The sequence below is a fragment of the Falco cherrug genome, chromosome 6 (assembly GCF_023634085.1).
Source record: "Falco cherrug isolate bFalChe1 chromosome 6, bFalChe1.pri, whole genome shotgun sequence".
Classification (NCBI taxonomy): domain Eukaryota; kingdom Metazoa; phylum Chordata; class Aves; order Falconiformes; family Falconidae; genus Falco; species Falco cherrug.
The window spans coordinates 44,089,025-44,105,702 of NC_073702.1; the positions used below are offsets into that span (position 1 = coordinate 44,089,025).

The window sequence follows — 16,678 nt, forward strand, 5'->3', positions numbered from 1 at the left end:
AAACTGTAGGTACTCCCTAAAAGAGCCATAGTGTTTGAATAATAGAAACTTCAGACCAAATAAGTGTTCACTGAGTTGAAGATTGTGAAGCAGTGAATGGTGGCATGGACTGGATTTCTTTACTAACTGGGGGGGGATGGCTTTCCGATATTTTTTTTTCTGGTTTGAGGAGTGTGACTTTCACCTGTGTTAAGAGCTTGAGTCTTAAGTTAAAGCAGGGTGGTTTAGCAATTATTTTTTTTTTTTAATCTTTCACATATTCTGAAAAGTGGAGGGGGAGGTGGGAAGAAGCCACTAAATAGTTTCACTAGAACATTTCTATAAATACACCTTTTCTTTGTAGGGTGAGATCAAAGTTTGAAATAAAACTGGGGGAGGCTTAAAAAAAAGGCAACTGAGTGGCATTTATTTCTATAAAACTTGATTCTTAAAAGAATGTAGGCTTTTTGAAAGACTTAGATTAAGAAAAATCAATCAACATAGTACGCAAGATGATGTATTTTATTTAAAAAAACATAAAATCAGTCTTAACTACACTTCATTGATTGTGAAGACTATCATTGTTCAGTACTAGCTAGGCTTGTTTCTTGTATCACAGTGTGTGTGGTTTTCTTAGCTCTGCACTGAACTCACAAGACAGGATTTGTTGGGGGTTTTTTTGTGGTGGTTCTGGCTCAGTACTCATGCCTCTGTGTGTTAGTTCTACCAATGAAAGGTTTCTTTGAAGGGGGAGTCTCTGAAGTAGTCTAAGCCTCAGATCATCAGAGCTGAATGACGTATCTTTGTGTATTCAGAAATGTCTGTATAAGCCTCAAAGTATGTTACATGAAAAGAAATCTTCTACTTTCTGGTTTCACTGCATGTACCGAATTAATTCCCTCTGTCATTTTGTTTCATAAACTTAGTCATATCTCTACCATCTTTTTCTAGTCTTAATGGAGTTCTTCCTGTACGTCTTTCCTCTAACTTTCTTTTTTTTAACCATTCTATTTTTATCTTTGTTTTATAACAGAGAAACATAGTATAGCATAGTCAAGATGTGGGCATGCTGGATTTATGATGTGAAGTAATTGTTTGGCGTTTTCTTCTTTCTCTCTTGATCTTGATATTGCATTAGCCTTTTGATACTGCAAGCATTAAGCAGATACTTCCTTGAACAACCTACTATAAAACTAACCTCATTCTTCAGTGTTAATTGTCAGCTCAAAGTCCACTGGGTTTATGCATTGCTTCACATTTATGTAGTTGGACAAAAAAAATGTAAGTCTCTCTGCAGTTCTTCAATGGAATCCTGATTTCTACCTTGAATATGCCTTAGCAGTGTCAGCAGACCTATCACCTTAATATGCTTGTTCTTATTTTAGTTATTGATGAATAAAATGAGTGGCACAGATCCTTGAGGGTCTCTACCTATTGACTTCATCCATGAACTAATCAGTTGCTGCCAGCCTGTCTTTATTCTAGGTTGCTTTACTTCTTGATACCTTAACCAATTATTCATCTGCTCAAGGATCTCTGGTTTGTTTGGGTTTAGTTTCCTTTGAGAGGTATTGTTGAAAGACTTTGAAAGTTATGCAGACAACTTAATTGCTGTTTCCATTGGCTGCATTGCTTGTTAACACTTGACGACGCTTGTGGAGGTTTGTTTGATATGATTTCCTTTTACAAAATGCATATTGACTTCTCTTACCTGCTATATTATGTTCTTCTATATGTCTGTTAACTCTGTTCTTTATTAAAGTTTTGCTGGTTTCTCGAAACTTACCCAGGGTAGACATGCTGCTTATCCTGTTTTCCTTGGGGTTTTGTGTAAAAATTGATGCCATACTTGTCATCTTCCTGAACCAACCCTGACTTGAGAGGTTGCAAACAGCAGTGAGTAGTTCAGCTGTTTCATCTTTGATTTACTTTAGGATTTGTAAGTGAATGCATCTAATTGTTCAATTTGGGTTTAGGTTGTAGAAGAGGTAATGAAATACCTCAGGTCAGATACTTTGATAAAGAAATGTGCATTATCATAAGTTGGGAACAGATAGGAAGGGAAGAGTTAAAAAATGAAGATCTATAGAGTGAATTTGATGAGTTTCACTTTCTCATTATTGTGAATCAACATACATAAAGTTACTTAAAAATACTGGCCATTCAAGTCTTCCAAGTATGCTTTTTCTGTGAGTTCAGATTGGCCTTTAAGAAAAATACCTTTCTGGAAAGGAAAAAGAATTACTGTATGCAGTAATAATTTCTTGGTTCTCATCCATTTAACAGTGTATGACAAGGAATTTCTTCTTCAATGGGCAAGTTATTTATATCTAATATTCTAAGAGGGAAGGCAGAATAGAATAATCTCCCTTTTTTGAATTTGGATTTGATATAGTTAGGCAGTTTCAAGTTCTTCTGGATTCTGGACTGAATGGCATAGAAATAAAAAGATTAATTTTGTGTAACAGAATTGAAAAATGTGTGTTTGTTGAAAGATGCCATTGCAGAGCATGCTGTAATTGTTTCTGGACCAATGGCCTTGAGAGAAGATCCTATCGGGTACAGAAAAGATAATGAATAGAAAGCTGCAGAAAGTGGGTGATTATATGTATGCTATATATAGATATCTGTCCTTCTTGTGTGTGTGTGCGAGTGAGGTGGGGCTTCTCCTGTATCGTTATTTCATTTTATTCTCCAGTGCCTCTTCATTTTCTATTTAGCTGCAAAAATGGAGAATCTCCCTCAGTTTGTCAGTGAAACAATTATTCAGCTCCATAATGTTGTCTTTCTAATCATATTATGATCAGTGCTGACTAGTGGCCTATATAAATATACTGTTCTTGTTGTTTTTCAGCTAGCACAGTTTCGAGTAAGTGAATGTAAATGTTAAATGCAGAAGAAGCAGGGGGTTTTATTGCATTTTGAAAGAATAAAATGATGTTGCCAAATAAGAAAAAAACTGCTAGTTTTTTATAAGCAACTTCCTTAACAGAAAAGAGAAAAGCATTCTCACTTGCTTAAAGCGGAAAGAGGTTACTGTGTAAAGGTGGGTAACCTTTTTGAGTCTTAAACAAGTAATACTGTAATTGATACCGTGAAAAATCCTGATCGACATTATTGGAATCCTGTTAATAGGGTAACCTGTTCATTCTAGTTGAATAACTTAGAAATTCAAATACTTAGCCAAAAATGAAATACATATATAATATATAGTAGGCAAATAATTCTTTTCAGTGACAGGCTAGTACAGTTTTGTAGATATTAAAGTAAAATAGAAAATCAGAAACCAGGGGTACTGACTGAATTGAGCAGGACACAGGGAAGGTAGAGCTAATTGAGGCTGTGAGTAAGAGAGTAACTAGTAGACAGTTCTAGGGAGAAGTGATTTCATGCGTGTCCATTCTAAATTTAACTGCACCTTGGGTTTTTTTCTTCCATATTTGAGGCTGATGTTAGGTTTTTTTCTCTGAACGTGTAATACTGATTTCAGATTTGAAAAACTTTGGTTAAGAAAGATGTGACACAATCTGGTTTTTAAGATATGAAATAGAAGTAACCAAAGTATTTTTACAAAGATGTAGCCAGGATGTAACACAATTCATAACTTCTAGAGTTAAGCTTGATCTTGAATGATTTTCTGTAATATCTTTTCCTGTTGATTGGAGCAGCAAGACATGTGCTCCCTGTATAATGAAGGAGCCTAAAAAGTTTGTGGCCATATTAATTTCTTTAGTTCCTTCTCCCTTCTGTCCCCAACTACAAATAATTAGGTAGCGTACCGTAATTCAGGTATTGTATTGCCTTTCCAAGAACTTTATTGATTTAGCTTAGTCTAATCTAAGATTGTTGTGCTGCCCCAAAAGGCAGTCTTACCCTGAGCACCTCAGCAATACCTTTCCATAATCAATTGTGGCTGCACAGGATCAATACTGTGACTATACAGGAAGTCACAGTATAATTGTCCCCTGTTTCCGCTCACCCAAGAAAATTGTCATTTGGAAAGACCCATTGCATGTAAAAACTGAAAGTTTGAGGAAAATCTTCAGACTTTCTGGCAACATAGTGGTTTCGTTGCTCAAGAGAGTGCATACACAGCGTCCAGCAGGAATGGGATAATGCCTTATCTCATGAGATCTCCTCTGCTTCTGGTATGTGTGACACAGAGCAGAAAAAGCTCTCTGCCGCTTTGTTACCTGCTAGCAAACTTTGTAAACTTTATTTTCTATGCACAGAGTCTTTCTAGCTTTTGTTTCTTGTTAATTTCCTGGTTTGGTGGCTTTACCACAGGTGGCTTTTGTATGTTGACTGTAAGGGCTGTCTTCCATCCATGGAGGCATTTCACCCCTTCTCTCACAGAGGGTAACGCTTGTGACATCCTGCCCTGTAGCAGGAGCAGGATTTTAAACCTTGGGGCTTATGTCCTTGGTTCTCCACTTCTTGATGAGAGCTCTTCTAAGCATGGAGTTCACAACCAGTAAGAAGAAAGCAACATAGTCCAGTCTTGTCACGTTTGAGATCTGGTGCAGAGCTGCTCATCAGACACAGGAGATGCCATCTGGTCTGCCTTCTTCCCCCCTGACTGTACCCTCTCAGACCACTGAAGTTGGGGCGGGGGGGGAGGCAGGGGGGAGTTGCAGAAGGATCTTGTTTGGTGAATCAGGCCTGCTTATTCTGGGGGAATAATAAACCAGGGAAACATTCTATGGCTCTAACCCTACTGAAAACAAGTAATTCTTCTGGTACTGGTTAAATGTGTAGTCCCATCAGTTTCATAAAGTCCATCACTACTGAGTTGCGAAGGCGATGACTGATTCTGTGCCTAGTAGAAATAACAGTGCTCTACCTGGGGCGTGAGCTTTGTTGCTGCTGGGAGTTGCAGGACTGACATCAGCAGAGCCTGGCACTACAGTACAGCTGCAGTTCTGTATGACATCGAGACACAAGATAGAGCTGTCAGGACCCTGGACCTGGATCCTCTCCACCTGTGCAGTCATAGTCTCATAGCAGTACTGTGAAATACACTTCTCTGTTTTGAGTGATGGCGGTTGTTCATGGGTGACTAGGCTTCATCAGGTATCATGAACAGGATGGCCAGGCACACTGATACCATAAAGACTGTTTTCTAGAAACTTTGCCATTAGATTAGTCTCCCCTGTCATTGCTTAGTGGTTGATGTTGGTCTTAAAACATGTAACTTGAGGGACTGTGCAGCCTACCACCATCAATTGATGCAACTACTTTTGAATCAAACCTTAGATGTGTGAAGGGATCCAAATGTCATCCTTTATGATCTTCCTCAGCTGAGGAACAACGAAGGTCAAGCTTCCTGCATGATTAGAGGTTTACGGAAAGACATCTGTGCAACTTCCTCAGGGAAGAAGCTGAATCCTATTATGTTTTTTTGTAGCTTCCTGCTTGGTTTCATTCCAAATTACCTGACCTTTAGGAGGCTTTCTTGAAGCAAATTCCCATGACGTAGTGGGGCGGTCTCATTTGTTTTCTGAAAGCTAGGTTAGTGGAACACAGTCCACTCTTTCTTCCTATCTGAACATGTGTGCTTGCCCAGCACCCTGCTCTGGCAGTTGCAGCACAAGAACACTAGGAGCACTCACCCCAAGGACAGGCATGCTCGTAGGGTGGTTAACACCACCACCCCTAAAACCCTTGTAGTCGTATTTCTGCTTAACCATGGCTGGAGGATGCAGCTCTAGGTTGTGATTAGTATTAGTTCTGATTATGGAGTATTCTTTCTTCCACAACATTCTAGTTTGTAACAGGAAACTTACTTAGGCTTTATTCTTCATTTTCCCGTGTTACAAATGAGAGGTCCTGAAATGACAGTACTGTACACTTTTTATAACAAAAGTAATATGTTGTGTGTTTAGAATTAGTTAGAAGCATGCACAAACATAACATTCTTTTTCAGAGAATTTGGAAGGAAATTACCTGTGACAATGGAACTGTAGTGACTGAACTTTTCTTTAGAAAGCTGCTTGGAAACCCTTTCCTTATAAAACATCCTTTTTGTCTTGGGCAAGCTTAGTGGAAAAATAAGATTATCAATTCTTTTTGTGTCATTCTTTTATGTTCAAACACTGGGAATTTAAAAAGAAATTACATGTTTATGTAGAATACAGCTTATAGTGGGAACATTTCCCGTACTGTATTTTCAGTCATTAAAGAAATAAATTTCTCTCCTATTAACTTGTTTCTAAAATACTTGAAGTGCAACTTCTGAAAATTAAAACTAGTTTTTCAATAAAGTACATCCTTCAAATAGCATTTTTTTGTTCTCATTTAAAGTAAGCTTTGATAGCATTAACTCAGCAAATGTATTATAGATTACTATTTTTAGACTCAATGTTCTTGTACATGACTGAGTGTAAGATTATTTTACAGCATTAAAAGCATGTCAAAGTAGCCTGTGGGATTAAGAGGAGTGGGGAAAAAAGCAACCCTGATATGTGACTTGCCAGAAACCAAAGCATGTCAGTGCAGTCATTAGGCACTTGCACATTTCATTGCATGAAAGCAATCTTTATGACATATTGCCATTTAAGCCTCAGTAGCTACATTCTTTTTTCTTTTTTTCTTTTGGAGCATTTTTTTTTCCACTTTCTTTTTTAGGCTGTTGACAGAAGAGTTAGCATAGGTACTCCCGAGTTAGTGTGTTTGCTTTGAATATTTTGGTAAACTTGCAGAAAATCAGTATGTGTCATCATCTGTTCAAGTTTACCAGAAAATACTGTCCCTGTCGATGGAAATAAGACAGTGAAGTCAGAATAGGCTACAGTGAACAGTCTGGTTTGCAGAGTAACTAATCTTGTATTAACTGTCATGCACAGTTTATTCCAAGCTCAGTTAACAGCATACAAGAGTAAGGGATCATGGTCAAATCCAAAGAGCAAAGAAGGGAATTCTCCATGCTTCTGGTGCATTCCTGTGGGAAAGTATGCAAAAACATTTTGCCAAAGATTGTGTTATACTTAAAGCAAGGAGGTGTATAATAGTTTATTTTTTTAAAAAGCCGGTTTACTTAGATATTTTTTTTCTTTTGAGTTGTAGCAACTGTATTTGCAGCAGTCTAGACCTGATATTAGAAGAAAGGGGGTTAAAAAGTCTCTTAGAAACAGGGAAAACTGCTTAAATTATAGCTTTTGTATTCACATCAAAGTGTCAAATTTCTGCATGTATCTTGTCTTGCAGGAAGATAGGATATGAAGAATGGTCTCAAACTGCTCTGAATTAAAATAAGTCTGCAGGAATTGAAAAGAAAGGGATTTTTTTGTATATGTTTCATGAATTGAAACAGTTAAACCTCCTTGGTTGAATACTATGATCAAAAATCGGGTCTTTATTGATGAACTTATCTCTTGAATTGAAAGGTTGTATTTGTATTTAGAGTTATTATTTTTTGTACCTCTTTAAAGAACCAAGAAATAGTAGTGGTTTCTGGGGATACTGACAAGCTATTGCAGCAGCAAAACTGAATTTCATAAAATGTTGTTAAACCTGCATTAATCTCTTCAAACATGAGTGATCTACTTGAGATTTCTGTAGGAGACTTGCATATAAATGTTTTTAATTTTGTCCCTCAGACTTTTTCAGTTTCTTACTTGTTATTGTACTTCACAGTCCTACAGTCTTCCTCAGATAACTGTTGCAGGCACTGCAAGAACATTTCCTTTTAAAAATCAGGTATGGTCACTTTCTTTGCAGGCAGTATAGCAGTCACTTTTCTACATGGGATAATCCTTCTGGAACAGCCAGTGAAAGTGAGGCTTCCGTTCTTCACAGCCTGTCTCCACATAATATTCTAGGATGGTTAGTTTCTACATTTCTGGTTAAGTTTTGGCATATGTAGGACATCACAGTTAATTGTGCTGGGCTTGTTATTCAAAAAAGTAAGATTCAATTATGATTTATTTTTTTCCTAGAAAACACGTAACTATCTTCTGTATAGTCGAGAACAGCTACTTTAACTTAGTGTCAAAGTGAAGGGGGTAACATGAATACTTTTAATGAGAAAACTTTAGTTATAATTAAGTAAATATAAATATTTATTTAATACAGTTTTTCTTACAGAGCATTCTCTATGTAAGTTCCTGTAAAGATTCCCTGTATTTGGTGCATGTTTGTAAATGGAAGTATTCAGAATATTAGTGGGGTCAGGATTTGGGTTACCAGTGCAGACACCTCCTCTTAAAGATACAAATGCCTAGTGCCTTAAATATAGCAACAGCCCTCTGTGGTACTAGCGCATGATCCTGTCATAAAGGATTACTGTCTGTTTGGAATCCGTATGACCAGTGGTACTTCCCACAAAAAAGTTTGAGACTCAGTTGAATCAGCACCAGCTGATTTAAGCATGCTGCTGCATTACAGTACCAAAAGGGTACAAGGTGAAGTTTTTACATCAAGATGAGAATTATGATGAAAACTTTTGGAGTTTTATTCTGAGTCAGCAAGTTTTGTGTAAAATACTGGGGGGAGGGGAGGGGGGGAGGAGATTTTGCTCCTAGGGGCTTTTTAGTGTTTAAGAAGCTCTACGTATAGATTTGCAGCCGCAGTGGATTCTGCCCAATTTTTCTGTCTTGGATGTTATGTTTTCCTTCACATTCTAGCACTAATATTAACCATGGAAAAGATGTCAGAACTTTTGCTCTTGAGTATTGGGATGATTTCTCAGTTACGAGTTTTGGATTGGTCGTTGAAGCTGTTGGTATCAACCAGCTAGTGCCATTTACCATATTCAGCCCACAGAATTGTTAGTTGGAGTATCTTGAAAATACATAAAACATGCTGCTTTTTTTATGCTTTAAATATTTAGATGTATTGCTAAATGTAACCAGATACTCTATAAAACTAGGCCATAAATAGCCTTAAAGCCAAAGGCTTCATTCTCTTTCAGTATTCTTTCCATCCCATCAGGTTCCTTGTAGAAATTAAGTGATAGCAGTAATCATTTTCCTTTGTGCTCAGTTTATCAGATCTTTTTATGTTCTTAAGAATTAATGCTGTTTGAACAGTAATGGGTTACTGAATTTCCTTCCTTTTGACCTTCTTTTCAGGAAAAGGAAAAAGTGTTCATTTCTCTGATTTATTTTTCCTTTTATAAAGTTTACTTTCTTAGTGGTTATGAAGACCTATTTCTACATAAACATGTATCAAAAACTGTTCCATTTACATTATGGGTTGCCAACTGTTGTCAACGTTAGACTCCACATGGGAGAGTATTTAAGACTTACTATGTTGTATTGTTAACCATTGGATAGATAAATTCTTTTATTAGTGAAAACAGCATTTTGAAATGCAGCCTTTGCTTTACCAAATCTGCACTTTGAAACATGCTGATCCTTGTTGTTGGTGCAATGTTGGCAAATAAAAACAATTTTTAAATATTTGGTAATGTGTCTTTCTATACCTTTTGGGTAGTAGATAAATACTTCGGGTTTTCATTGTTTATTGATATTTTCATGCTATAACTAAAATTCCCTTGAACATTGCTGAACGGTTTCGTGATGTCTACATGTACTAACAGAAATGCTGGAAACAGAAATGGTACTAATCTTTTACTAGTTAACCTCTTTGCCTTATTTGTACTCTTTGCTTCATTTTTTTACTTTTCTCTCGCCTTAAGGCAGAAACTAGATGTCATTAAATCTGCTTTTTTCTGCAGTAAGATTTCATGTGGCATGGCTTTATCATTCCATTTGTAATTTCATGATTATACAATATGTTACTGTATTCATGGAAAGGTTTAGTAGTAGACTCCTACACTTTCCTGTACCTCAAAACTGCCATTGCAACGTTAGAATGCTATTCAAGCTAATATTTTATCATCTCCAAAAAATCTTACCATTGCTTCAGTTCTCGTTTTGGTTATGTTCTCAGCCCGTGCTTGCCTCTTGTGCATATCCACAGATACCCCAAAATGCCATTTAAAACTTTGACTTAATCTCATCAAGTAGAATTTTTTTGTAATGGCAGTGTATTTTTCCCAATAACAAAATGATTCTGGTTAGCAAAGCTCAATAAGTGCTTGCAGGTATTCTCTGCTTTATACTTTAATGCTACACTCTAAGGAGGATTATTTTTTTTTTTACCCTTAAATGTACATTACACTACAATGAAGGCAGTATTTTTGGATAAAATATGTCTGAAAGAAGTACTTATGAATAGAAAACCTACCATGGATGAATTAGGACATACTAAGAGCAGCATGATGTAATTAGTACTTTCTTTAATTTCCTTTTGCTGTCTAATGTCATTGAGCAAGGAGTTAAGGATAAAATGATACTAAGCTACTCAACTTATGCTGTACTGGCTTTTCTCTTCTCTTGCGTAGGCTATACACTCTGTGGCTTGGCATCATGAAGGAAAACAGTTTATTTGTAGTCACTCAGATGGTACTTTGACCATATGGAATGTAAAATCTCCTACGAAACCATTCCAGACAATCACTCCACATGGTAAGATGAAAATGGATGCCTACTGTGTGTGACAGCTCTTAAAACACAGACAACTTAAACACGGAGAACTTCGAAGAGTAGTGTGTTTTGCAAAACGAAGTATTAAAAATGTACTTGCAGTGCAAGTAAAAAAAACTTTCTCTGTCAAATGAGATTCCAATAATTTCATTAAAAAGTCTTCATGAACTTAGAATCCAAATCAGTGCAGTTTTGTCTAAATCTCTGAACTTAAGCTTTCCTTTCACACAATGGCATTGATCTCAAAATTAACTAATGCATATTTTATAGGACTTACTTTTTGTCACTTACTTGACATTACAATCCCATATGTTGTTTAAAATACATATAATCAAGCATCTGTTTCATGTATAAATGTGTATATTACCATATAAATTCTTGGAAAGGTTTGTAACAGAGTAAGACTAGCATCTGTTAAGATGTTCCCACTTCAGAGAAGCCTACATTTATGTTAATCTAGGGAGTTAACATTACATGTTGTTCTGTGAAATATGCTGCTGCTCATAAAAAAAAATAAAAAATTATAAAAATGCCAGGTTTACATGGTATGCATGTGTCTAAGTCATGTCTTACCTTATTTACCTCAGATTCTGAAGTGTGAATCTAACAGCTCCATCTGTGAGTTACAGTTGTAGTACAAGATGCTATAGTTAAGCATCCTGATTTACCTATCTGAGCCTCCAGCAAGTTCATGTTTACTGTGTTGGCTGTGGGCTCAAGTGCAAAAAGGAAGGTGTGGATTTCTATATGATCCTGTAGCAGTCAAAAAATAAAAAATGACTGCTACTGTAGTAGCAAAACTAGTTAGAGAAGGCTATCTTTATTTTCATATGCTCTGGCCTCTTTTAATAGTTTTTGGTTTTATCTTGGGCTGCAATTTTCTGCACCACTTTATAGCTGTATTAGATTTTATCAATGCTCAGGTAGAAAAAATGCATATTTACACCATACTCTTAATTTCTACTGACTCCATGGGAAATGGTATCTGTAGAAGCTTTAGTTGCTAATAGTGCCCAGTAGAGGCAGAGTAGGCATCCATGTTCAAATTCAAGTCTTAGCCCTTAAGGATAACACTTAGAGTAAACCTCACTTCACTTGTAAGCTGGCCAATTCTAATTGCAAAATGGTAGACATGAGAAATTTTAAATATCCCAGATTTAAACCAGCTGGTTTAGGGGAGTATTATATTTTTGAAAACAATACTTTACAACAATTTAAAAAACAACAACAAAACAACAAAAAAATACCACCCCACCCAACAACCAAAAAAACCCCCAAACACCCTGCACCTAAATATTCTAGGTTGGTACATTCAGGTTTTTAAGAGGTCTTTAATGATATTATTCCAAGGTATACTCTGTAACTATCAGATGCTGAATATAGGTTTACATGAATGTGCTATATTGCAAGTTGCATAGTGAATGTCATCATTTTTCATCATGTTGTGGAACTGTAAGATTAATATAAGAAAATAATTCACTGTAGGAAAGCAGCTGAAGGATGGAAAGAAGCCAGAACCCTGCAAACCTATCCTTAAGGTGGAATATAAAACAACTAGAGCTGGGTAAGACTTGTTTTGTATGCAAAATTAGCTTAGTAAAATAAATGCAGCTCTCTAGAAATGTACTTTGTTTCCCAGTTGTTGGGATACACATCCTGATGGCACTGAGCTATGGTAACAACTGGAGTAGTTTTAGTAAATCTGGTATTGCTGAATAAACTACAGAAATGTATGTGAACAATTATACACAAACCTTAACTTTAGATAGAGATAATGCTAATGCATTATCTGCGTGCTTTTTGCATGCTGCTAATCTTCACTCAATCTTTTGAGAATATTAAAGAAACTAAGCTGATAAAGCATAGAGGACACCAGAGCACAGACCTGAAGAACTGAACTTTGAGAAACAGTACCCTGATGTGATTATTCTGAACTCTGAATACATGTTTTGCCCCCCAAAATGTTACCAACAGAAGCTTTTCTGGTAGAGTGCAGTAACTTAGCATCAAAGTGTGCCTAATTATGCACATTGAGAATGTAAGAAACCAATAATTGTAACAAGAGGCTCAGATGGAATTAGTTTCTTGAGTAGCATGTTTTATTACCGAGACTGCAATTGCAATTGAAGGATTTCATGAACTGTGTGGAATTTATTTTATTTGTGGTTCTAAAGTGCTTTAAAGTGTTTGAGTAAAAAGTGCAATATAAAGATGAAATATTCATGGGAACCTGTTCAGCTATTTGCAAACGTTGATTTTTATATATATATATATATCTTTTCTTCTTCTGCCTTTGGGGACATTATGTAGTTTTCACTTGCTTCCTAGGCATTCAAATCTATAGAAGATTGTTACTTAATTGATATAGTAGAGTTTTCCACTATGTATTGGTGTACCCATACATATAACATCGGTGGCTTTGTGCATTTTTCTTTGCTGAAAGTGAGGTAAACAGAAATTTAAAACTGTGGCTAATTCCCAGACGTATGAATATCTATGACCAGTTGGAAAGCTGTATTTTACTTGCAGCAGTCCACATATGTTCCTTTCTCAATTTCATGAAAATATGAAAAGTTCATACACAAACCTGGATTAATCTTTCTGGCAGACTAAAGTAAACTTTCAATATTCATTTCATCTGTGAAGAATCCATGTGACAGATCCATGTAACCTATTCTTTGCTTTGTAAGGATATAGACGCTGGCAAACCTGCCCGAAACAATCTGATTACCTTGAGAAATAAAACCAAAAGAAACCAAAATGCAGTTTTCACTGGCATATGAAACTTAAAAACTGAAATTTATCCCTTTGTTATCATTTGACCTTGATGAACCTGCAAGTCTGATAATTACTGCAAATTGTCCTGGCAGCATTATCATTTTTAAAAAATAACTTTTAAAAAATATTTATTTAAATAAAATAACATTTTTTAAAATATTTTAAAAAATAGACAAAAAATGAGATACTGCAAGTACATCACACCAGTATTTTTCTTTTCATTGACATCCTGAAAAATATCAGGTTAAATTAAAGTTTGTCCTTTTGAAATTACTTCATGGACCTGACAATAAAAGATTGTGTGACAGTCCAATATAAAGAATTGAGATTAAATGAAAACTTGGAGAAAACATTCCTTCGCTAGAAATGCACTTTTGGCTACTGTTGGAGGTGGGATATTGAACTCAGTGGACCCGTGGTCTAATTTATGGCCATTCCTTTGAGATCACTTCCTCAGCCAGCAGAACTCTGATCCTATCAAATCTTCAGTCACAGGGTTTTCTGAAGCATCAAGCAGATTGTGAAATAATTGCAAAACCCGAAAGCTTATCTCTGCCTGCTTTGCCTTCGATGCTACAAACACGAAGCATGGTTCAGCCAAGCCTTAAACTTATGAATGGTAGCATGTGCATAAGCTACATCCTTCATGCATAGTTTTCAAGAAGATGTATCTAGTCTGTCACGTTTTTGTTTCAAATGAAAACTAGTGAAAACCATTTAGATGGCATGGGAAAGATGGTGTTGTAAGAAAAGACAAAAAATAAAAGATCTCTTCAGATCTTTCACAGCATGTCAGGATGGTGCTTTTCCCCTGCAAATTTTCTCCGGATACTGACATACTAGCAGCTTCCACAGTAAACACAAAGGGATAGGATTCCTGCCTAAAGTAAGCATAAAAGTAGATCAGAGGAATTTCGCACCAAGTGTCTGGTTTTCCTCCAGAAGTATAACCTGGAATTTGAGGCAATAGTAATGTGTAGATTTTCTTGAGCTGTATACTTACAAACATTCAGTCTGCTCTTTAAGAGGTGTTATGCCTTATTTTAAACATGAACAGTATTAAAATAAGTGGTAACTTTTGATAATCAGGAAAGAAGAAAATACCTATTAAAACAAACTTAACTTCATCTTGGTTTTCAGTAAATGAAATACTAAACTGTATACTATGTGCATAGTGTTGGGAAATGTGTTTCAATAAAGACTTAATTTTTTTGTAGGGAAGCTTCTGATTTTTCTCAAGAGTAGAAGAAACATTTTTGCTTTGCTGTACTCAGCTATTTAATTATGCAGTAGGAGGAGCCCTATGACATAGTAGTTCCTTCCTACCACAATGCACAGAATTCAAGGGAAATGGATAAAATGTCTAGAGTAAATGTGTGATGAGGGAACCATGGGCATGTACTTATGTCCTTGCTTCTTAAAAGACGTTAGGTCTTTGCTTATCAAGCAACTGGTTGCTTCTCCATAAGTCGTATTACTGTGACTGCAAAATTACTTTTTCACTGTTTGAAAAACTGTTCATCCTTCAAAATTTAAGATAATTCTGTACAGGAAGTAAAAGAGACTATTTTTTCCTGATCCTGCTGGAATATTGTGTATTACAGATAAGTGGGGCTGTTGGCAAATCTGAATCTGCAGTTCAGTAAGAAGGAAACAATTCTAAAGTTTAACAATAAAAAAAAAAATCTCATCTCTTCGAACAGTTACAAAGATTGGTTAAATAAACAAAATAGAACAAAAGGTTTGGAAGAGATGCCTGACTTAAGTTAGCCTTTGGACTCTTCGTTTTTAAATTTTGAAATGCATAGCCAAGCTACAGATTGCTTGGAAAGCTAGTTTGCATTATTCTTAACATATCTCTGCATAATGATATCTTACTGAACTTTATTACAAGGTTACAAAACTGCCAATCTCTTTTAACATATTATCTTAGCTTGATCCGAAATGCCTCTGCTTTATTCCAGGGAGCCTTTCATCATTCTCTCAGGAGGCTTGTCATATGACACTGTAGGAAGACGACCCTGTTTAACAGTTATGCATGGGAAAAGTACTGCTGTGCTAGAAATGGATTATTCTATTGTTGATTTTCTAACCCTCTGTGAAACACCATATCCTAATGGTAGGTTCTGTAAGGATTTTTCTCAGTACTTTGACCTCTTCTCTCTGGAGTTCTATCCCATCAGAATATTCTTCACTATTGCCTTTCTGGTTTACCTCTAGGGATCAGACTGCAGCAGCAACATCTGTTATCCCTATTGTCTGAGCATCCAAAGCATCATGGTAGAATAGTTTAATATAAAACCTATTTTTCTTCTAGAAAAATGCCAATTACTGGTTGCATGGTTTTTGCTTTTTTAATCCCAAAAGCATGTGCAGACAAATAGTAGCATTAAAATTTTAAGCTGTAGTTACTGCACCAGATGTGTTCATAAATATTTATTTGAGCACATAAGACTTTTTCACTCCATGCTAAATCTTGATTAGCATTTGTGTAATACTCCTCACTACTAGTGATTTTATTCTATCCAATACTCATGTGAAGTTCACCACTAACCTGTAATCTAACTTCTGCAGAAGGGTATTTTTTTATCATAGTTTATGTGGTTGTCCCAAATTAATAAAATCGTATTGTCAGTGACTCCAGTGTTTTTAGTTGTCAACTTCCATCAGAGTACATAAAACTGCTTAGCTCAGAATTTGAGATCTGCCTGAAAGAGGGCAAGGTAAACTTTGGAAATGCTTCCCATTTTCTTGTTTCAGTGTAAAGTTGGCTGTCTTTCAATCTATTTTGTAAGCAATTAAAATTTAAACCCCTTTGAATACAAGGAAAAGCAGTTTGGGGGTAGGAAGATGATTGTTCAGTAATTGGCTCATTCTCAAAAATACTGCTTACGCAAGTTCCTCTGCATGTTCCTTTTCCTGTTATTTGAGCTTTTCAAACGGTTCTAGCAAATTGGAAGAGAGCTGAGAACGTAGAATTAAAGGGCAAGCATGGCTTTTCCAAACTTGGAGTATTCAGGGCAGTGAGTGTATAAAATACCTTCAGAAACTATAATCAAAGTGTTTTTTCTAGTCTTGACTGATAAAATGCAAGGACTGATCACATTCTTGAGACTGTGTGTGCAAGAACTATGTTTACCCATAAGAAATTTTCTTCTTCTCAGACTTTCAGGAACCATATGCTGTAGTTGTTCTCCTAGAAAAGGACTTAGTACTGATTGACCTTGCACAAAATGGGTAAGAATCTTGTGTAGTCTTTTTTTCATGGTTGGCTGCAGTGATCAGCCTGTGGTTCTGCTCTAGTTTTTAAATCTACTGTAATACCTCCCTGTCTAGAAAATAACATTCTGAATATTAAATATAAGGTTTATTCAGCGGAACTTGGAATCGTTACCAATCAGACTTTCTCTAGTTAATATGCAGTAGGTGAG

At 36.0% G+C, this 16,678-nt stretch overlaps 1 protein-coding gene across 9 annotated transcripts in view; it reads left to right on the top strand.

Annotated features, from left to right (window-relative positions):
- The window catches only part of STXBP5 (syntaxin binding protein 5), a 109,534-nt gene that overhangs the window by 50,937 nt on the left and 41,919 nt on the right, over positions 1 to 16,678 (top strand). For all 9 annotated transcript variants that reach the window (XM_055713096.1, XM_055713097.1, XM_055713100.1 and 6 more), the window contains 4 exons: positions 10,328 to 10,451; positions 11,955 to 12,033; positions 15,212 to 15,366; positions 16,412 to 16,484. In XM_055713096.1, coding sequence (XP_055569071.1) covers positions 10,328 to 10,451; positions 11,955 to 12,033; positions 15,212 to 15,366; positions 16,412 to 16,484 — 431 coding nt within the window. The remainder of the gene's footprint in view (positions 1 to 10,327; positions 10,452 to 11,954; positions 12,034 to 15,211; positions 15,367 to 16,411; positions 16,485 to 16,678) is intronic.